This window comes from Strix aluco, chromosome 1 (genome assembly GCF_031877795.1).
Source record: "Strix aluco isolate bStrAlu1 chromosome 1, bStrAlu1.hap1, whole genome shotgun sequence".
Lineage (NCBI taxonomy): Eukaryota > Metazoa > Chordata > Aves > Strigiformes > Strigidae > Strix > Strix aluco.
Window position 1 is genome coordinate 142711614 of NC_133931.1, and position 23321 is coordinate 142734934.

The following is a 23321-nucleotide window of genomic DNA, read 5'->3' on the forward strand; positions in this document are numbered from 1 at the left end:
GCAAGCCTGCCTCCTGAGCTTTCATTTTCTCCCCATTTAACAGCTCTATCATTTGTTTCCATTTCTGTGAGCATTAACCAACCAACTAGCTTCTCAGACTATATCTGCTAACCACCTTCACAAACCAAGCACCCCATCCATGCCTACAGAACATTTGTTCTAAACAGAAAAAAAATTAAAAAGTCAAGGCTTAACATGAAGAGGAAAGGAGTCAGTGAAAAATCTCAGTTGTCTTGTGCCATATACAGCAATTAAGTAAGAGAAGAGAAATAAACTTTTACTTCAGTCACAAACAGAGAAAATGAACTGGAATAATCAGTCACATATCTCTGTTCTTGTGCAGCTCAAAGCACGCCCAGAGTCTGGTGAATGACCCTAGTTTTCCTGGCATTTGACAGTCAGAAATCCCTGCCTCAATGACCTTTACAACCTGGATTATAATTTTGCAAGCATATCTTTTAAAAAAATTGATGTCTATTAACAATCTGTCTTGCTTGTGATCATAGCAGTAAAATGGTTCATGTCTATTCCTATTGCCTCTTGTTTGGCAGTCAGAAGTGACCACAGCCTGTACCTTCCACCACCCCTGCCCCTTTCCTAAGTTGCAAGAAGTCAGAAGTTTTAGAGGTTTAACCTAGTGTTATGACAATACTATTTCTTATAGTTTCCAAAATCCCCATTATTGCCTAAGTTTTTGTTAAGAATAGAAGCAAGCTCAGAAAAATCACACAGAAAGCACAGAAAATCACAAGTCTTGCAAACTACAGGCATGAGGAAGCTTTTCTTGTAGCAAGTGTGCCTTGCAGCTGGATGCCTCACCTCCTTCGAAGGCTAAGTTTGGAAAGGACGTTCTTTTCCTTTCTGCCAGAGCAGTTCCTTTGGAAAAACAGACTTGTATAGGGAATGTAGTAAATTAACACATATCTCAGTTGTCTTGCCACTTCCTTCCACCCTACTATTCTTTTTAATGGCTTGCCAACATGAAGATATTTTCACAAGACAGTAAAGAAAAGGGTCTCATGTCCATTAGCAGCTTTCCTTACTCAAGGTTCTTGGATCTCCTATTTCAAGACAGGAGAAAATAGCTCATCCAAAACAAAACAGGATTCACAGTGATTGTCACAACATGAAAGCAAGTCTGCTTCTGCTGGAGAATATGCTTTAAATTGTTCTCTAAGTTCCAGCCATTACTGAGTAACTTCTCAGAACATCAGTGTTAACCAACAACGTATATAGACAGCAAGTTTTAAAAATATATTAACAAATTAAAACCATATACTTAATTCAGCTGTACAGAATTCAGTTCTATACTGCTACAGGGATGAGAATAAGAGTTTTTATCTATTCCAGTTTAAAAAAAAAATGCAACAAAGGAAGTATCTTCAGCAGTTGGTTTACTCCTTTCTTTAGTCACCCTGACACAAACCAAATAGAGCACATAGGACAGAATGGTAGGATAATCCAGGTGGGAATGGATGCGTGAGCCATGAGAGTGGACCGGGTTGTTTTTATTTTATGTATTTATATTGTCATATATACACACATATATAGTATAAACACAGGCTGAAGTTCTATACACATACATACACACATTTCCTTTCTCTCTTTCTCCTTAAATGTAATCCTGCTCTTAAATACATAGGCCACACACACAGCTGCCACAGATAGCAGCAGCAGTGCATATGTGCATCTTTGGGCTAAACCTAGTTTATCTAGAATATCTTAAGCATGAAGCCCAGCCTCATTTTTTGATACTACTTTACACTTAACTTTTATTCACTCTACACAAACATCGATGATCTAAAACAAATGTAAAGAAAAGCACAGGGTTTGTTTTGGATTCTTGTACAAACATTTCTAAGATCTACATTGGTATGCAATGCTTCATATTTTGTAGAATATCCATCCCATCATGAGCTGCACTTCAACAGGGTAGGGAGTGAGGGGGAGAAGGAATCTAGGCCTTTATTCTCAAAAGTTAAATTTTACATACAGACAGCTGAAGTGCATGATAACTTCAGTGTTAATTCTTGTGAATGTAGTGCATTTTTTAAATTGATATTTTAAGAAGAAAACAACCAATAAAGACAACAGGCTTACAAAGATGAGTATTTTCCACATTCCTCTTAATAAATAATTAAAGAATACAAGTTTTGTTTGGGAGATACAGAGAGAAGTCATAAGTCCAACTCACACACTTGTGATGTTAACATAACTTACTTTCCTTTTCTTTGTATTTTCCTCATATTAAAAATGAAAGTACAGAAAAATATATACTGTAGCTTTACCTCATACATCCACTTTTACTCCAGCTCTTCCATCATAACAGCATTCCCAAATATGCCCTCTGTGCTCCCAATTTATGCTCACTTGCTATCCAACTGCAGCTCATTAAGCTGCACACCTGCAGTGACTTAACTTGGGCTTCGTAGCAACAGTGAAATCATTTGCTCTTCACACTATTATTAAATATTGTCTTCTCAATAGGGTTTTTGCAACTATGACACTCTCTGCCAACTTCCCTGATAAATCAAACCCCTAATATTCAGCAGGTATCTGAAAAGCAGCTATTTACTATACAGTGTACGCAGAAATATGTAGCTATTTAAAAAAAAAAAAAAAGTAATTTCCAGTTTATGTACTGTGGATGACCATTGAATTGAAACTGGTGCAATCAGTTATGTAACTGCATGTCACTCAATACTTCAGTGTGTCAAGTGATGCAAGAACCATTTAAAGCTTTTTTTTTTACTTAGCCTAAACACCATTTTAACTAAAAATACTTTCTATAGGGACAGCCTCTCCATATCAATATTGTGACTTTTAAATGCTGTCTGTATTTAAAGTTTCTGGGAAGAATACACTGTTTATGTATCTCCTGTATATGCAGAAAGAAATAGAGTAGATGTGAAGTTAGAGCTGCCCACCAGGAAAGAGTACTGGGTAGGGAAAAAAAGGCTTTTCTGTGGGTATCTTTAGTATCACTCAGATTTCTAGAGATGCTCTCTTCACCAATGGTTTCATGGCCTGTTCTGTGGAAGTAAATTTCTGACCATAGATGAAACTCTACAAGCAGAGTTCCCCAGGGGAAACCGTGGTGGAGATTTTCTTCCTGTGAGTCTCCACCCATAGAACTGAATTTATCCCTGAAGTAACTCTACTGATGTTGTTGATATTACATGAGGGATCAATTTTCCTTACCTCATTTGTTTCATTTTTAAATCCAAAGAGGCCAGGACAGCCACTCCAGAAGAGTAAACCACCTTATTTCCATTTTCACCTGTACAGCTACAGCAATTTAGAGCCAGCTAAGAACCTATCCCACTGTCTCTAATGGTGGGTTAGATTTTATGGTCAACATGGGATGATTTTCTAGTGAAGGATGTTGACACTAAAATAGTCCCAAACAGTTTAGAGCTGGATTCAGGTTACCTCGGGTTGGGGTACTGGGGGTTGAAGGTATACAAAACCGTATCCATCTTAAGTATATTAATAGTGGCCAAGTATAGGAGGCAGGAGGTAGCAATGGTATGTGTATTGCCCACAGTGCTTGAGATGTATAATTTCTAGGTGGGTTTATAATGATCAAAAGTCTCACCCCTCACAGATAGCTGGTAACTGTCTAAGGCTGTGTTAGAGGCTAGGTTCCAGGCATGGAGCACATTCTACTGCCCTTAAAGTCCTGAGACCTGCCATTTCTGAGTGAGCCAGTGGCTGCGGTGAAGTAAATCCAGAAGCTGTCACTCCTGTGATATGTTCTGTCTACTTTCCATCAAGTGCTGCTGACCTTCACACCCACAGAACTGCTTTTGCAAAGCAGTGCAAAGGTCCATGCCTTCCACGCTCTGTGTTACACTGGCCACGTGATTTATGAGCAGAAATCTTGTAAAAATGGAATTTCAGCTGCATTTTCTTCACTGACAGGCTGGCAAACATCTTATAAATCACAGTGCTAGTGCCAAAATCCCTGCCAGTGATCAAAACAGATTTTATCAAGCTTTGATTGCCTCCAAAACCAAGTTCCACAGAATCTTGTTCTAATTCATTACTAACTTGCTATTAGAAAATCTCACTGAAGGAACAATATTTGGTACAACGCCAAGTACACAAAACATCTGCAACACCTGCAAATAAATTATATCTTGTGATAATCTAAAAATACATATTTCTTATTGTATCCTGGGAAGAATGGGGAAAGTAACTTGACTATAAAACCACCACAAATCCTGTGCACCATGTAATCAGTCTCATTTTATGCACTTTCTTCACATCTGTGCAAATGAAGCCATTTTTACAAGGCACAAAGAGCTGTGGCATGTAATACATGCAGCTATGAAACCATGAGTGCTGCTACATGTTGAGTCTTTAAATGGAAGGTGGCACATCTGCTTTTGGCATAGGGGTGTAAATCAATCCAAGATGTTTATTAAAGAGTAAGTAACAACCTGTCCACACGCTCTTTCCTTCATCCAGCCTTGGTTTTGTTCTTGCTTTGTTATTTTCCTGGCAGTTAAATATGGGCTCTGCACATTGAATGTATGTGTTGTTTCTTCCCGTATGGATAACATAACATGTCACATAATATTTAACAAGTATCTGATGGGGAATGTTTTGGACAAAAACACAAGCCAAAATGAGGTGGGGAGGAAAGGGTCAGTACAAACAGCTACACCACCTGACTGAAAAGTTTATTGCTTTGGATAAGGCACCTATGTTTCCCAATGCTTTTTAAATGAATAAGACTAGCTAGATTTGATTTCATGTTCTAGCTCTTGGAAATTAATGAGCAAAATTTGCACCAGTGAAGGATGGCAAGTATTTTCTTCCTCATCAATCAGAGGCAGGAGCAAACATTAAAAAATGGAGTAGTCAATATGGCTTGACTTTGTATTTACTGAAGGTATGTATACCTTCCACAGCTGGGTCTGCCTAAGCAGGACTGGTAGGAGCTTGTCTTTCACCACTTGCATGGGCTGACCAGCAGGAAAGACAACACAGTATTGGCACTGATCAGTATTGGCACCAGAGGTTGGCTCTTTCTGGAGCAATTGCTGATGTATTTGGCACAGCCTGCAACACGTTCCTCTCCCGCTGACCAGCAGCTCTAGGGTCTGCTGTAGAACAGCAGTCCAAGGACAGCAATACCTTTTGTGGGCAGCCTCTTTCATGGGCTACATGCATGAAGCAGCACTTAAGAGCCTGGATGTGGGGAAGAAGGCAGTGGCTCTAGGCCTGAGGTTAGAGCCTGCGACATGCAGTGCTCCTTCCTCTCCCATCAAAAGATGCACAGGAAAGTGTCCTAGGATGCCTGGGGAGAGGGACTCTAGGCATGAGGAGCAACCTGTTCTGTGTCCCAGGGAAGGGTTTACTTTGTAGCATGCTTTTTAGTAACCACAGGTAGAAAGAAAATACCATGGAAGTGGTCTTCTTGACTTCCAGGTGAGGAGGTGATAAGAAAGTGATGCTGTTCTTCAAGTGCATTTCAGAACCAAGACGTCCTCTCAGACACTGAAGGGCTCATCCATTGGAAAGACAATGTCTCTTTTGTGTGCTGGCAGTGGAAAACCACAGTGCTTTCCTGGCTCATTTTTAAGAGACGAGGTTGGAAAACAGACTGGTTGATGGGAGATGATGGTTCAGGAAGGCTCGTTGTGCAGAGCTGGAGATGGTTGTGAGGAAGTTTCAACAGAGAGGTCCATGCTGGACAGGGAATAGAGGCTGCTGGAAGTGTGCCACCCAGTGTTTTATACTTGCACATTTAATTGACTAGACTGACCTCCCAACATCTTTGTAATTGTTCATTTCTTCTTTGTTAAAATGGTCAGGATATATTCAAAGGCCAGGTTCCATATGCATACGTTTCAGTGATAATGCTACCTATCAGCTCTGTCCCTGAAGTAGCAAAGATTGCTGTAAATTTGTTAATTGGGTCTCTTTTCATATGTAGCTGAAATATAGCTGCACAAGTGACCCAGGTGGATTTGCTCAGCAACACAGAATATACCAGGACAGAATTTATACAGCAGTTACCACTGCAGGCTAGAATTATCTTGATCAGCGTTGTTACAGCATCTTGTTACAATATTTTGGCCAGGGCAAAAATATTAATTAAATTAAATCAAAATACTTGGGTAGAGCAGAAAAGTAAAAAAAGAAAAAAAGCCAGTAATACTTTCTCGCATTTATTTCACACACTCTTAAGTTTCTCCTTTTATTTTCTTTTATTTTCTTTTCTTCCATATGCCTGATAATGGGACTCTGTGGAACTGAACCTTTTGCAAGTCACTGGTGTCAGCTGTTTGCAGAGTGCCCAGGACAGGTCTCTTCACTTCCATTTCATTTTGTCTTTCTAGGGCTGACACATATTGTTATTTAAATGAATGCTTTTGAACTCAGATTTTTTTAATGCAAATGTGTGCCGCTTCCCTATTGAAAACATCAACACTATGAAAAGTAGAATAAAGAGTAATATTCTCATGGCTGAAGGTTGTTTGGGATGTGAATTTAAGCTAAAAAAGGGAGACACCCACAATGGTGAAGTATGAAAATATTGGCTAAATCTTCCTTCTACCCAAGACATGATTAAAACAGTCATATCTTTTCAAGAACAGCTGAGGTAGGGAAGGTGCCAAGACACTGCAGACTGGTCATACCACCTCAAGGCATTTTGTGTAAGACGGTTAGGGGAGTAGAGACAGAAATGAGAGGCACTACATGCCTCCCGCAATTTTAAGGTGCTCTATCCCATCCTTCCTTTTGAATGCCATGTCTCAGTTTGAAAATAGGTGTCCTCATATTTAAATTTTTGGAAGCTGTTTACCAGGAACCATAGGCTGAACTCACAGAACATCTTACAGGGAAGTATGGGGAAGAAGGAAAAAAAGAACAAATCCTTGGTTCCCTTTAGAGTATACTTCCTTCATGTCTTCAGGCTTTTCTTTTACCTCTAATGTCTAGAAATGTACTTTTTAACAAAAGGTGAACATGGAAGTTCTCCAGTAATCACATGCCTCCCGGAGCTGGAGCTTTCTGCTCATCAAATATTACAAGATATGCAATAAACCACATCCCATTCCCTCAGCATCAAAAGGGTTGGTAACACCTGAGTTACATCCATACCTGATCTCTGCCAGACCAAGAGGTGTGTGACGCTGAAGCATGTGGACTGTCTCACCCCTTTTCCCATTGGATGAGCATCCACCTCGCAGCAAAAAATGACACAGTCCGTGCCCACTAGCACCGGTGCCAGCAATATTAGCAAACAGACCTCAGAGACTGAGCTCTCCCTTTAATCACAGAAGCCGTTGTTTTCTTTCAGTGTCAGTAGTTGTTGTTCCAGCCCAGGCTTTCTACATGTTATTTCTGGACGAACGAAAACTTGAAGTGCTGCTTGCCCTGCAATACCAAACTTATGGATGAGGAGAAAACTTCAGTCTGCCAGGTGATAATTTGGCATCCTTATGTCAGTGTTAAAATTCTACAGCTGTAAATATTTATCGAATATGAAATATACTCATATACTCCAGCTAGCACATTACCATATGAATAAATCTAACGTTAAATAAATCATGTGCACTCCATCTTTTATTCAGTTTATAAATTCTTGCTTCTTGCTCTGAGCACTGTTAGCTTAATACATCTATTGAGAAGCTGAGCGATTCGTGGTGTGCCTTGATTTCTTTTCTAATACAACGTTTTGCTTCTTATATTTCGCCTCTTACAGCTTTTGCAAAGTTTTGATTTGATAGGACAAGAACAGCGAGGGCATTAGGACCAAGAGAAAGACGCACACATTGCTCTGTATTATGTCTGGCAAAGTGCTTCCTGACTGAGTGCCGTAGTTATGTGTGAAACAAAGTCAGGGACCGACTAGTTCTCATCTGTTGATCACAGTTAACTTGAAGGCTCTGAACGGGGGAGAGCTGTCAGATCTGCTTGCAGAGATAAGGCGCTTCAATCCAGGCAGCAACTGGAAACTTTGAAGAAGCAGGATCTACTCTGGAAGGAAACTATAAGAAATGGAATTTCTTTTTACTTAGAATTTAAAAAGGAAAAAAAATCAAAACTTTAGTTACTCTTTTCATCAGCTAAGCATGCGCTTTCCTAACTAAGCTGGGACTCTGTATAATAAAGGATCTACTTTGTCTCACGGGATCCATGCTACGGTTTACTACAGTAAGTGCAACATTAATAGGAATGTTATATTTTGTCTGTAAATAGAGAGGAAAGCATGAAACGGCATCAGTGAAATGTGAGGGGAGCAAAAAATCCTCTTGGCAGATAGTGAAAACCAGGGCTTTGCTGCAACCCGGGGACTGGAGTCTGAGGAAGATCCAAGTGATATTTAACATGACAATCTGTATCGTTTTGTCACCAACAGCATGTTCTTGAGGAAGAAGTGCAGATATGGATCACGTAAGCTGCAATTTCTCTTGTTGTTGCTGATGCTGGGCTTTTTGCTACTGATGGTTACAATGCTGAACCCACCACCCAGCAACCAGAGCAAGGAAGGGACTTTCCAGCCTGTGGAGTTCAACCTCCGGGAAGGGTATCAGATGGACTTTGCGGAGACCCAAGAGATGCTGGAGACCCAGGAGGAGAGCCAGCAGTACTACCCTCTGGATGGGCTATCCCCTTTCATCTCCCTGCGGGAGGATGAGCTGATCGTGGCCGTTGTGTCGCCCACCGGCAAAAGGAACCACAGCAAGGCCAGGAAGGGCTATCGCGTGGTGAAGCAGCCGAGCAGGCGGCCGGAGGGGAAGGCAGAGGGGGACGCGGAGTCCCAGCTCCTGCCCCTTCCTCTGCAGGCTGGGGAAGGGGCTGCTGCGGGGGAGCAGCCGCTCGGCCTGGAAACCCACGGCTTTAACGAAGCGCTCAGCGAGCGGGTCTCTCTGCGCAGGGACCTGCCTGAGGTACGACACCCGTTGTAAGTAAAACAGACTATTTAATTTCTGGGAGAAAACTCGCCTCTTCCCCCGTCGCCGTTCCCCCGCGAACCTCTCCTCTGAGCCCCGCGTCTTCCCGACCAAACTCTCCGCTCCGGTTCGGGGTAACGTTTCTCCCCGTGCCGTGTGAGGAGCACCCCCGTCCCTCAGCACCAGCCGTGCCCCCAGCCTCCCCCCGCCGGCAGCCGAGCCGCCCCAGCCGGCTCCCACGGGCGGCCGGCGGCCGCCCCGCCCCGGCCGCCCCGGCCCTGGGCCGCAGCTCCCGCGCACCCCGAGCCCGCGGCAGGTGCTGCCGGAGCCAGCGGCGGCGGCACGAAACGCCGGCGGCGTTACAAGCCCTCAGGAGCCGACGGGCGGCAAAAGGGGAGGGGGGGGAGCTACGGCTTCCTCGGGGCTCCGGGTCAGGAAGGGGAGAACGACCGAGGGCACCGCGGCCCAGCTGATGGAGCTGCGGTTCCCGCGGCCCCCCCGGCCCGGCCCGGCCCGGCCCGGCCCGGCCCGTCACCACGGCAACGCGGCGCCCGGCGGGCGGCAGCGCCCCCTGCCGGCGGCCGCGCGGGGGGCGGCCCCCGCTGCGGCAGGTGCCGGGGGGCGGCCGGGGAGCGCTCCGCATGCCCGCGCCCCCCGCCCCCCCCCCGCCCCGGTGCCCGTCTGTCCGTCTGGCGGGGTCTGCTAGGTGCCGAGGGCGGGCGGGGTTGTCGAGCGGGAAAGGCGGCTGCCCCGCTCGGCCAGACCCCGGCCCCAGCACACCCGCCGGCTGCGCCTGCCCCGGGCCCGCTCAGCCGGCTCCTCACGGCGGGCCTCGGCCGGGGCTGTGGGGACGCCGGGCTTACGGGGTGATAAAGCCGTCAGGAGTTGGGGCTTTTGGCTTTTTTAGTATAAGAAGTGACCCGACAACCACTGAAAGGAAAATCCTGGGAGGAAGCAGGGTGGAGATCCGTCTGTCCGACCACATCTGCCATCGCTGCAGTAGCTAGCGGCAGCCAGGCTGCAAGGCTGCGCGGGACAAGGGCTGTGCTTGAAGCCCCCGAATGTTGCATTTGAAGCCTGGGGAGCCGAGAGCCAGTTACTCCCAACAGCCCAGAAGTAGTTCATCACAATTCTTAAAAAGGGGGCTGAGGTGTGTCTATGCTCTCCTGTCCAGAGCAGAGGGAAAGGGATGTGGGTGGGTATCTTTTTTTCTTGCCTCCTGTAATGCGACTTACTGTAGCTTTCCCCCAGGATATGGTGGAATGATGTGCCAGAAAACACTTCAAGTAAGACACAGAATATATATAATATCTTTCCTAGTCGTGATTTTCACATGTTTAAAGACAGCTGGTGGCTCTAATTTAAGCGGACAATCTTAAGGAAAGAGAAGTGAAACTGTTTTCTATACTTGCTGACTAGGTTCAGTGTTAATTTGGGTAATGCCATTGAATAATGAAATGCTGATATTATTTCAGTTATTTTTCACCATGCTTCACTGGCAACTCTTTGACCTACACAATGTTCAAAGGAGGAATAATGACCCTGGTTTACTGCCTGTGATGTGAGTCAAAAAACAGTTTTACTTTGGCAGCTGAAGGGCTATCCTACTAGGGGCAGGTTTAGTGAATACTAATCTTGGTAAGATTTAAGCCATGGTCTCAGAGCTCTTGGATGGGTTTTCCTGCCTGACTAGTTACAGCCTAAAGAGCTATCAACACCACAGCTTATAGAGTCCGTATTGAAACTACAGATCTGGACATCTGAGGCTTCACAGTGTTCAGATCTAAATCCACATCATAAACCTGCAGCAGAGGTCTACCTCTAAGGCAGTCCTGTCCTTTATGGCACAACACACAAACCACAATGATAAAAAAAACCACCAGGAGGCCTGCATGGATGAACAAGGAGCTCCTGGACAAGCTCAAACACAAAAAGGAAGCCTACAGAGTGTGGAAGCAAGGACAGAGAGCCTGGAGGAATACAGAGAAACTGTCCGAGCAGCCAGGGATCAGGTTAGGAAGGCCAAAGCCTTGACAGAATTAAATCTGGCCAGGGATGTCAAGGGTGACAAAAAAAGCTTCTACAGGTACATTGGTGATAAAAGAAAACCTAGGGAAAAGCGTGCCCTCTCTGGAGTGGAATGGGAGACCTGGTTGCCTGGGATATGGAGAAGGCTGAGGTACTCAGTGACTTTTTTTGCCTCAGTCTTCACCAACAAGGGCTCCAGCAACACAGCCCAAGTAGCAGAAGGCAAAGGGGGGGACTGGGAGAATGAAGACCTGCCCACTGTAGGAGAAGATCAGGTTTGAGACCATCTAAGGAACCTGAAGGCGCACAAGTCCATGGGACCTGATGAGATGCATCCGCAGGTACTGAGGGAACTGGTGGACGAAGTGGCCAAGCCACTATCCATCATATTTGAGAAGTCGTGGCAGTCTGGTGAAGTTCCCATAAGTGGAAAAGGGCAAACATAACCCCCATTTTTAAAAAGGGAAAACAGGAAGACCCAGGGAACTACAGGCCAGTCAGTCTCACCTCTGTGCCCAACAAGATCATGGAGTGGATCCTCCTGTGAGGGTGGTGAGACAGTGGAACAGGTTGCCCAGAGAAGCTGTGGCTGCCCCCTCCCTGGCAGTGTTCAAGGCCAGGTTGGACGGGGCTTTGAGCAACCTGGTCTAGTGGAAGGTGTCCCTGCCCAGGGCAGGGGGGTTGGAACTAGTTGATCTTTAAGGTCCCCTTCAACCCAAACCATTCTGTGATTCTATGATATTTTTAGGTGTAATTTACTATTGGGGCCTGGCTCACAACTCCATCAATGTAGTTTTATAGCAGTGTAAAATGAGAGTGAGCCAGTAATGAATCAGATTGTCTTTTATTCTATTGTTTTTGAATCATGTTGTTCCTAATAGTATCTGTTATTATGTAGTTAGAGAGAACCCAATCAGTTAGAGGCATTTCAGTGAGTTAGCTCCATGGATTCAGTCTCTCTCATTTCACTTGAAATTAGATGGCAAATTCTTTACACCAGAAGCTGTGCGAACTAATTGTAAAGTACTTCTAGATACTGTAGATTAAGACTGGCCAAACTTCACACTTGCATTCTTCATGTTTGTTCTTAAACCATAGTGTAAGATGTAAGGTAAATGCCATAAGATATACTTAGTTCATGTTCCTTAGAAAATCACATAAAGAGGTCTGTGGTACTTTGCCTTGGAGCGATGAGCAGCATAACTACAGTTTCTTCTTATGTGAAGAGTACTGAGCTCGGCTGGAAACAAACCAGAGCCTGTGGACTGTGCTGTGCCTTGACAGCCTGGGATCCAGCTGCCTCACCTGGAAAGTGATACTTTAGACCTCTCTCACCCAACCCCAGCTTCTAACATAACCCACATTTCTGCATGCCTTTCAAGGTGGATTTTTACGCTACTTTTCAGAAAGTAGATGCATAAAACACTCCTTCCAGCACTCCTGGATCACTACTGCTCCCACAGTAAAACTTACCCTGACAGATGAATCAGGTACTTTGTTTTACTTTGAATACCAGTTTTGACATAGTCAGGGTTTCTGGGTGAAAAACCCTAATAACTTGTCCAGTTGTACTAGAAAGTTGTTCTTCCACATCAAGGCTCATCGTCTGAGGTACCTTCATCCCTCAGAGTGCTTTCTGCTGCTATCAGTTGCTTCAGCTGCCATGGACACCCTCCTGGGACAGTGGACCTGAATCAAGCCTGCCATTGTGACTTTATGATGGGGATTCTGCCCCAAAAATGATCTGTTTTCCCTCTTGGGCTTGAGGGTCACACATATCCAGGCAAACAGAAACTCACAATGTATCTAAAAACCTTCTGAATTTCATCACAAAAATATAGCTTCCACTTTAGTGCTGTTGGGAGCTGAATCTCAGCGAGACATTTTCCTGAAGGTGAGTGGGAGTTCCTGTCAGCAGTGCCTTTGCTGTGTCAGAATTGCTCTCCTGTTCATTGCTGCATGTGACAATTCCTTATTTTTCACAAATTGGATTAAATCACTGTATCAGTCACAGCCCTGACTTTTTGAAATGCTGATTTATGATGGACAGTCTATGAAACTGCTCCAAATTACAGGGAAGGTATTTCTGTATACCAGTACCCTTTTGCATCTGAAGATTAGATATCTATATTGCAAGTCTTTGCTAATCTCCATGGCAACTAAACACTCACCACCTAGGTTATGTATTCAAGTACAATTATTTTCAATTCTTTTCCAATTAAGATTCCATAACAGTCTCATTTTCTTGCTGTAACCACAGTACTTGCATAAAGGCATTGTAGCATTATGGTGTGAAATATTGGTGCTTATAGCTGTACTGAATGTTCCTGGTTGGAAGCTGGCTGGTAGTAAAAGGACTGCATCAGATCTTCACTTTTCTTAATTACCTCTAGATTCTTCTGCCTGAAAATACAAACACTGCCAAGTCATGAGAGTATCCTTTTCTCCATCCTGCTGAAAATAGAAACAATTATCCCATATGAAATTGTGAAATAACAGCATTGTTGCTTACAGAAAATTGGTAAACCAAGGACAATATAGATTCATTACAATGTAAAGATGATCACAAAAATCAGCCTCTCTATTAAAAAAGATACTAATGTGAAATATTATAAACTATAATAAATTATTATAATTGTGGTAATTTTAAATTTATATTCCCAGAAGTGTATCTATAGCATTCGTTTATTTGTTATTAAATCATTCAGACTATGGATTCTCTTGAATGATAAGCCGCTTTGTGTCTGGATAGTGTCTAGCATCATAGGCCCTCAGTCCATGAATAGAAGCACTAAGTAAAATGGTAATAAACATAGCAATATTAAAATTATATCCCTTACATGAGCTTCTGCTGAGTAGCTAATTGTTTAAAAACCAGTGTAAAAACTGTACGATGATAGGCTTGGCAATACAAAAACGCTGAAATAACAATGGGCCAAATTCAGCCAATTCTGTAATTTCTTAAAGAAGTTCTTACTGGCTAGAGATTAAATGAGTTAGGAAACTGAATGACTGCTACTCAGGAAATGAAAAGATTTTAAAATGTATTTTCTAATGTAAGCAAAGCAGAGATATAGGCACAGTCTTTGCATCTCTACAATGGGCATTTGAAAGCCTTTCCTGGAAAATGTGCATCCTCATGCCAATATAGTGTGTCCTGTGTCTCTGAACCAAGACTGGCACATCAGAAAACACTTTTTGTCGTGAATGCAATTTGTAGATCCTTTACTTACATTTATGAATCAGCCATTGCTTGATGAGGGTTTATAGTTTTCATATACAGATTCTGTGAGGATTAATAGGAAGTGTTTTTCATTCTTAAATGCTTGAGTTGTCAAAGCAACTTCTAATTCACAGTAATTTTGATGGAAGTTGTTTCAATGTCATGGGTGAAATATTGGCCCATGGAAAATTGAGGAGCCGTGGGCCCCAGCTGGCACTCTGGAGCATCTCTAAGAACGCTGTACAGTGACCTGTGCAGCCAGGCCTCCTGCACTAGATTGTGTCGGTATCTGAAGTTGTAAAGTAAGTAGCAGAAAATGATATAGAGAGTATCTACCCAGCTGGGAGCCTCATTCATCAGTGATTCATTTTCATCGGAAAAAGCAACCTGTACAAACTTTATAGGGGAACTACATTTACTTTCTTAAATGTGTCTGTATTTGTTTTCATTGCCCATGTAAGGATCCATTTCTTTCCTGTACAAGTCTGAAATGTTGGCTTCATTCACTAGGATCTTGGACAGGCAGTGCACAGGTATACTGATCTGTTGTGCAGATGAGTTATTTTATTTATTAGTCTTAAAGGTACTGCACTTCAGTTTGCTCTTTTCTCTGTTTCTTGAGAAGATGTGGAAAATGGTGGAGGCTGACTGACCTGCTTTATCCCCCTCTCTGCTTTGTCTAATTGTCTTTTCAGTTTTTATTTGCCTTCTGGACCATTTCTGTTAGAGCTCTGTGTTTTGAGGCAGCCAGAGCAGAAAAAAGAATCCCAGAACACAGCAAAACTTCCCTATTTTTGTATTTTAATTTTTATAGAGTCATTACCGCATTTTCACTTTGTACTCCAGTCTTGCACACCTTAATACTTCCTTTTCTTCATTAGAAGTGAGCTGAGATCTTAAACTGCTTTCCATCCTGAAGGTTTAGGTGTAGATTATGGCTTTGCTCTGAGAAAAAAGTAGCCAGTTGTACCAGTGTTTCCAGTGTCTCCCTCATTTGATCCCATGCAGGTGCCTACAGCAAGAATATGACTCCAGTCTGCCTACTGCTAGTGTCATCATCTGTTTCCATGACGAAGCCTGGTCTACTCTGCTGAGAACTGTGCACAGCATTATGGACACAGCCCCAAAGGCCTCGCTCAAGGATATCATCCTAGTCGACGATCTCAGCCAGCAAGGTAGCCTCCATTTCTCTGTATGTGAGCTGTTTTTTCCAGAACTTCAGGGAAGAAACTGTCCTCCTCCAAGAAGTGTGTGAAGAGAGTAGAAGGTAAAGAGGACTCTCAGGAAGAGAGCTAAGCAGAGCCCTGAGCTGGCTGCCAGATTTCACTCTTCCATTCCTAGAATTCAGCTTAGCCATTCAACTTTGGAATATGCTGCTTTTTCCCCTATCATTTCCAATCACTCTGAACTTTCTTACTTTAAAATAAGATCACAGTATGCAAATCTTAGCCTTCCCACTGGACCAGATCTGCTGTAATAATTTCCAGACTTGGACTTTGGCTGAAGCATGAAGTGGAAAACTCCACATTGCTAAAGTAATCCAAAGCACTTGAGAAAGCCAAACACCTGTAGTATCTCACTCTGATCTGCGCCTTTTATGAGATCATGAGAGCATCCACCTTTTGCTGAAAACAGGAGAGGAGGCTATTAAATTTCCCACAGGAATAGTTTCACACCTAGTGAATCTCAGTTTCCATTAGTCTCTACTTCTCTTTGTTATTATGCTGCTGTGGGAGTATTTGGAACATGGCCTACTTGGCCATGTAAAACAAATGCCCCCAAAACATTTTACCAGCAAGAAGTAGCATCTCCTACTGCCTGTTGCTTTTCTGTAACAGCTTGAATCAAAGCTAAAACATTTCAGTGACTGTTCTGTTTCTGACAGGACCCCTGAAGTCAGCTCTGAGTGAATACATTTCTAAGCTGGATGGTGTGAAACTCATCCGGAGCAACAAGAGGCTTGGAGTCATCCGAGGTCGGATGCTAGGAGCTGCACGGGCAACCGGAGACGTGCTCGTCTTCATGGATTCACACTGCGAGTGTCAGAAGGGCTGGCTGGAACCCCTCCTAGCCAGGCTGTCCAGCAACCGGTAAATACCCCTGTGATCTCTGAGATCCCTGCATATGCTAATTTCTGCTGAAAGAGATGTACTTGGAAAGATCTGAGTATTTTTTTTTATCCTCTCTTGGTTACCTTCTTCCTTCTGGTCACACTGCTTTTATTTTCTACCTTATCACCACATGCATCACAGATATATGGGAAGCAGGATAGGTCACACATCTGATAACCCTCACCACACCCAGTATCACTGAACTGTCAGAGTTTGATTCCAGTTAGAACTATAAGAAGGCTTCCTGGTAGTCTAAATTAAAAAAGTTGTGGTCTCAAGCTGTTTGCAACTTGGCAAACATCCACCAGAGAAACTACTGCAAGACTCCATTATTTTTACGTTTTAGCTGTCTCAGTGATGAAGCCAAGGATAAAATGCTTTGTCCTCCTGAGCCAGTTTGGCTACATACCAATGTCACCTATACCATCTCTGTTCCACAGAAAAAATAGACTTTCTGGCAGTCTAGACCATTCTAGATAATCGTGGGTACTCTCACTGACACCAAACCGACAGAGGAAGATAGAGATCTGTATTTTCTGAGTCTTTCATGTTTAGGTTGGTGCTTGGGCCTGCTTTCTAATGTACAGCTGAGCTTATCTATGCAGTCCCCAAGTCCTTCAAAGAGATTAAATCACTGCAAATATTTCAAAAATTACATGGCAGTAAATCCTTTATTAAAGGGACTTTTCTGAAAGAAAATTTTGTACATTAACTTGTCTATCATTACCCATAAGCCACTTGGGAAAAACTGAATAATTGCTAGGGGGGGTAGAAGAAAAAAAAATTTTAAAACTCTTACCAGACCGTTAAATAGTCATACTAAAGACCTTCAAAGGCTGTTCCCAGGCACTGGAACAAGCTGCTTTTATGGCTGATTATGTTTGCTTATAAGAGAATTAATGTGAGTTTTTAGAAATTATTACATCATTCAGATAAAAATATTAAGAATACTGAAAGGAAAAGTAATGCTGCCCTAGGATGTCAGGAACATTCTTTTCTAAAAGGTCCTTCTTGGAAAAGCAGATTATTTTTTGTCTGCTGATTTATTAGATGGTTTATTATTAATATACTTCATGATTCTTCTGCCTTGAGCTACAGTCTATTGTTGATGTTTATGCAAAACTCCTATCTGTATTAATTGGCCAGTCCTTATTCAAGGCTGTATTGCTGAAATTAAGAGTTACAAAAAGTCTCAGAGGAGAGCTGTAACGAAGGGAGAATTACAATGGCAAGAGAGAAGTTAAGATCCCACCCCAAGTGCAGTGATTCACTGTCAAAAATCATCCTTTCTGAAGGAATGCAACGCCACCAAGCCTACTATCACTCTGAGATTTCTGTAGCACTGTCACCAGGGGATGAGAAAGGGATTCACTTCCTCTATAGGGTCCACATGTTTATTCATTCCTCCAGAAGGGCAGAATCTAACACTGAGTTAGCTAATGGCTAATTGGATTAATGGAACAAAGGTGGAAGAGCATTTGGATAATATCATGGGCTAAGCCATCCCTTTCTGTATGCTGTATCAGTCACTGTGTCTGACCCTGGAAGCTTTGTCACTGCTAGTGTGGAGAACCAGTACCATTCTCCAGTGCACAGGGAAGACAGGCTCTAAGGCATCTGGCAATCGCTTTCCATCACTGTCCCTCTTTCCCCAGCTGAAGAATGGTGATAATAACACTGACCTGATAAGGAAGTTAATTCATGATTTTTCTGAAATTGCTTGTAATGCTCGCATGGAGATCACCATGGAAATGTAAAGTGTTAGCACAGTCAACTTGGCTTCATTTAGCAGTTGAGGAGCTGTTAAATTGAATCATGTGCACTCTCAGAGACTACCCAAATGAGGAAAGTACAGTGAAAAAAAGCTTACAGTGGCTGGTGAAATATCCATCTTTCCTCTTCTCAATGTACCAATCATGCACTTTTGCTGGAGAGGCAGGATGGGAAAACACTTAATCACCTAGAGTGAGTAAGTTGTTTGCTGGCAAGACAAAGTGCAGCCTTTCCAAAGCTCAAACCTTTGCAGGAGCTTAATGGAGCTGGAGGGAGATCTACCACTATTACTGTGACCTGTTTTAGAGCGATGCTGAGAGACCCTTGCCCAAACTAAGACCTCACTGTGAGCTGAACATACCCACAAAAAGGGAGATACCTTAGTAGCCTGTGGTAATGACAGACAGGACAAACATGAGAAAAATTATTCAGATTTTACAGGTATGGAAATATTTGACAGATATTTGACTTGCTCTGGGTGATGACATTTTATCTCCCTACATGATGGTTTTATTCACTAGCCCAATCAAAATTATTTTCCAAAAAGTATTAAGTCTTTCTAAAATCATTATACATGCGTTTATGGGCACCTTGACTGGGACTAGTTCTGTGAACCATACCTAGCAAATCGACTGGGAAGCTGTGCATCAGCTTAGTATATTGCCTAGAGAATGGTTCAGCGGTTTGCAAAGAATCCCTTGACATTTGGATTATTCAAGGATGAATACCATAGGCACCTGGACAATATTAGAAAACTAGATGAGATGCCTCACAGATCATTTCATTTGACAACTGTTTGTGTTCCTGGATAATTCCAGGTGAGCAGCATGGTGCATAGTAATGCAGCTGTGTAATTATTACAGTCGTCTTTTGAGGGGTTCGCCTTTCCCAGGAGACTGCAGGAGACAGCTGCTATTTTGTATTCAGTCCAAAGGCAGTGAAAGGCAGAGGGGGCATATCATGAACTGTGTCATGTTCCTTTAACCTAAAAACAGTGACCACCATGCTGAAGCAGGATGATTTAAAAAAAAAAAAAATATCCAAAGTGTGATTCCTGAGAATACTGAGAATACTGCATGAAAACAAAATGAGCCTTGTTTATACCCTTGACAAGGAATTCCACCTCTAAAAAAGGCATGGGCACCATGACCGTGACAGAGAGGTGGCTTGCAAAGGGATAGCTTGCCCTTAGGACCTTTCCCCTGCTCCTCGTTGGAAGGGCTGTTTCCCTCTGTGCTGGTGCACTGCCTATACTGCAGCTCAAATATTACGTTAGGAAACAGAAGCCTGTGATGTTATTAAAAGAAGCCTATCTGGTTTCTAAAATTCAAAGTGCCTCTTTCTAGCACTATGATTCTAGGTCTCTAATCTTTAATGAAAACGCTGTCAAACTGAATAACAAGTGAACATAACAATGGAAAGTTATCTGCTGTTTGCTCCCATTCAGGAGTGAATGGGAGCCTCTGCTTGCAGATACAGGAATAGAAACAGAGTTCTGCTGTCCAGAAAATTTTCATGTGGTTCTAGTTTTATGGTAATACACTAGAGAGAAGGGAAATATTTTGCACCACAGCTCCTTCATCTCTTTTCATCTCATTCTCCACTTCTCAGTGGCCCATACCCCATCTTTTCAAGCTACCAAATACATAAGCCATCTGTTTTCTACCCTCTCACAGGCCCAGGGAAGCATGATGTTATCCGTCCAGAGCCTACACAACCCCAGCATCTGAGCATGCATTTCCGTACTATTTTCCTTGTTTTGAAAACCTTCCATATACTTCACATATAACAGCCTGCTTCTTGGGACTTCTCTTTTTGCCTGATCCTTTTATATCCTCCATTTGTCAATAGCAGTCATTTCAAATTCAGTAAATTAATGTTCTGCATTTACACGGTATGCTATGTGAAGATACGCTATCTCTTTGCAATCTGTCACAGTTGATCAGGATCAGTAGGTGACCTATTTTAAAGAAGTTGAGGTAAAGAAACTGAAGATTAGACGCTAAAGCCAAAAGCAAATATTACTGCCAAAAGAAGGGGCAGTGAGGATTTAGGCATGATTCATGGCACAGTGCCCTGACTGTCCAGTGTAAAAAGGTATTCATCACTCCCACAGATTTTGGTAACCACATACAAATTTGTGTATTTTAACAAAAAAGACAGGTTCAAAAGATTTTTTTTTTTAAATAAAACATTCCCTTAGCACTATTCCGTAGCAGAGATTTGAATTATATGTTTTGTGCTTAGCGTATGAGTAGTCCATCAGTTCAAGGAGACTGTTCACATCCCCTAAGTTAGTCTGGAGTTGGTCTGTAAGGCAGCATTTAGGTAATCCTTTATACCATAGCTTTAACATCCCTGATTACTGCATTTTATCTTTTTATTAACCCTATCTCATTTCCAATGCTTCACATTACTATTTCCCTGAAGACTTCAGCCAGCCAGCAAGGTGCTTTCACTGAAAATGCAGTGTGCTGTGGAACCAGCTTGGGTTCTCAGTTACTTACTGAAGTTTTGACTACGTGCAGAGCCAGAGAACATGGACTGCCTGGATTTCCTAGCTATCTAATTTTTGCAGGGAATGACCCACTCTGAAACTGGTTGAGGGAAATACATAGTTTTCATGGCTTGTTTTTTTTTTTTGTTCCTTCTTATTTAAAGGGGGTTTTAAACAGATTAAAATCTGTTCCCTTCCTACCAAAAGAAAGTATAAATCAATAAAAAACACTTTCAAGAAACAGTGTATCTAAAATGTCAAAACAGATGTGTTAATTAAGTCTTCTTCTTCTCATGTTACTTATTCTAAAAATAGAAAAGAACATAATGTCCATGGTGACTGTAAAGGGTCATGGGAAGACATTCCATTTGCAATTGTATTTGGTTGAAAAATCCCAAACCAGGAAATTGTTCTTGTTTGGGTTGCTCTTTTTCATGGAATTGTGACCTTTTGTAGTTCATGTGTGTTCCAAGCATTTGAAATATTCACAAATTAGTCAAACTAGCCTTGCTGCTAGTTGTATTCAAATTTCCTGTTTTTTCCTTTCCTTGGATTCCACAGAGTAAAATTAGCAGTAGTTTGCCAGTGTGTATTTCATTTCAAAATGCTGAGAAGCTGCTGACTGTCTGCCAGTTATCCAGTTAAAAACAAAAAGAATAGCTAAGAACATCTTCCAACTTTCAATTACCTTCTGCTGCAAATCTGCATTTAGAACCACACAAACATCAAACCATCAGTGAATATGCAGAAAACAGATCTTTTATTAAAAAAAGCATTAATAGCAAAAGATATGTAAAGCACTGCTTGATTAAGATTAAAATTGGACATTGACCAGTTTTCACATAAGATAAAGTTACTGGATTCCTCTATTTCAGATCAGAAAGCTACTCCCAATATTTAAAGTTTTAAGAGTTCGATAGTAGCAACAAATTTAAGGTGGATCCAAGAAGAAGAACAGGTTTTAAATGACTGATATGATATGAAAATGTAGGATAGTCTGAAATGTCTGGATCATCTGATCCAGCATATATCTGATCCAGAACATATCTGAGCGTAACTGAGTATCCGCATTGTCTCTGTCTGAACTATCTTGGATATGCATGTGTGATCTAGTCTCATGGTCAAGGTTTTTTGAATGGTTTAGTCTACATTGCCTCCTCTGGCACTCAAGCATGCTCTCCTGCTATTTCCCTCTTGACTCTGAAATTGTAAAATAAACTAACCTGGGATCAGTAGTTCCTCGGTCCTGCTGAATGAGAATGGATAAACAAGTAGCAATAGATAGCACGCATTTCAACAAGTAGCAACAAACTGTGGTTGGGAAGTACACAACTCCAGCTGCACTCCTAACCAGACAGTTGTCAGAGATACTTGTGGAGAATGCAGCAGGCTGTAAAAAGTACAATTACAGTGACTTTTCATTTTTTGAAGTTTAGTCATATAAAATCCATTTAACTTGTTAGATGGATTTTTCTCAGCATATCAAAGAAAAAACGCCTGCTTGTGTGAGTCCATCAGGACACTAACTTTTAGTAACTTCCAGAAGCAGTTAGTTTCCTTTTCATACTGTTAGTGAGTGAAGGTTAAATACAGCTTTCAGTACAAAGGCTCCTGCTGGCTTGAGTTTGAGGTGGTTGCTCCTGCCCTGGATACAAAACTATCACAGGGGTATCATCAAGAGAATCAGGGGAGAATATCAGCTTTATTCTTTTTTGTATAATTTCTTTCCATTTCTTTTTGAGTCCTGTGGGAGAATGACAGCAAATGACTGACTTAATGTATATGCCTACAAATGTTGCAGGTGATCATAAAATCTTCTCATCTATTTGTAAACCCAATGCTTGTTTCTAAGAGTGCCTATTATTACATATTACAAAAACTGGTTTTACACCTGGATGGAGAAATATAATCACTTCTCCATTTTAAATCTTTCTGCCTTTAGCTCATCATAGGACAGTCTGCTCTTATTAGGAAACAAAGGAATAATGAGTCATTTTAACACTATCCTCTGCATAGTTCATACAATTCACTGACAATCAGTAGTCTCTGTTTCTCCATGGACTTCTAAAATTCTCTACAGGAAATGGCAACTGTGATAAAACAAAATTTGGAGTTTCCCCCACCCTGAAACTGAAAAAAACATTACTCTAGTGATTGTAAAGGCAGAGAAGATATGTCAAGATTACATTAACATCACCCAGAGCTACCATCTTCATCAGCTGATTCTGGTCTCTGCTGTAGGAAAGTACAAAGGGCTCACTGCATTGGAGACTTCTGAGATGACCTTTCTTCATTGACGGTATTATGTTTTAAGTGTATTTCTCTCAAGAGTGATCTCTGACCAACATATAAATCTTTAAAAGAGGAGATAAAATCTTCTACTTCTTGCCCCAAAATTGACCATTTAATTTCTCTCTCTCAGTTGTAACAAGAAGTTATTTTCTAGGAAGAGGGCTACTCCAGAATAATTTCCTATATGGATACTCTTTGTCTAGAACAAGAGTAATTTTTCCCAGTGTACTTTCATCCCCAGTAACTGTTACTGATTTTTCTCCAGAGGACCTTCTGTCTATAGGCAAGCCCTTACACTGAGACCAGAGACCATCCTTTTTGCATAACAGAGAAGAAATGGATGATGTTGTTTTTCCTGAAATCCCTAACACCATTGCATTTATACTCTGAAAATTTCCAAATGTGATACATCATTGACCTGAAAACAAGGAATGCTCGTGGCTTTTCTGAACTACCAGTTAATTCCAAGATAATGTACAAGC

General features: G+C 42.1%; 1 protein-coding gene and 1 long non-coding RNA gene across 3 annotated transcripts in view; one reads left to right on the forward strand and one right to left on the reverse strand.

The window, feature by feature from the left end:
• Positions 1-6169: 6169 nt before the first annotated feature.
• LOC141929234 (uncharacterized) lies at positions 6170-9087 on the reverse strand. Its single transcript, XR_012624979.1, has 2 exons — positions 8968-9087; positions 6170-8009 (listed from the first exon to the last, which is right to left on the reverse strand). It is a non-coding gene; the product is annotated as an uncharacterized LOC141929234 (long non-coding RNA).
• The window catches only part of GALNT15 (polypeptide N-acetylgalactosaminyltransferase 15), a 29997-nt gene continuing 13987 nt past the window's right edge, over positions 7312-23321 (forward strand). Inside the window, exons 1-4 of one of the 2 annotated variants that reach the window (XM_074838404.1) lie at positions 7312-7441; positions 8381-8926; positions 15175-15341; positions 16052-16256. In XM_074838404.1, the coding sequence (XP_074694505.1) occupies positions 7416-7441; positions 8381-8926; positions 15175-15341; positions 16052-16256 (944 nt within the window). In that variant the 5' untranslated portion in view covers positions 7312-7415. Of the gene's footprint in view, positions 7442-8004; positions 8176-8380; positions 8927-15174; positions 15342-16051; positions 16257-23321 lie in introns of those variants that run through there. The other variant, XM_074838411.1, reaches the window with a different exon arrangement.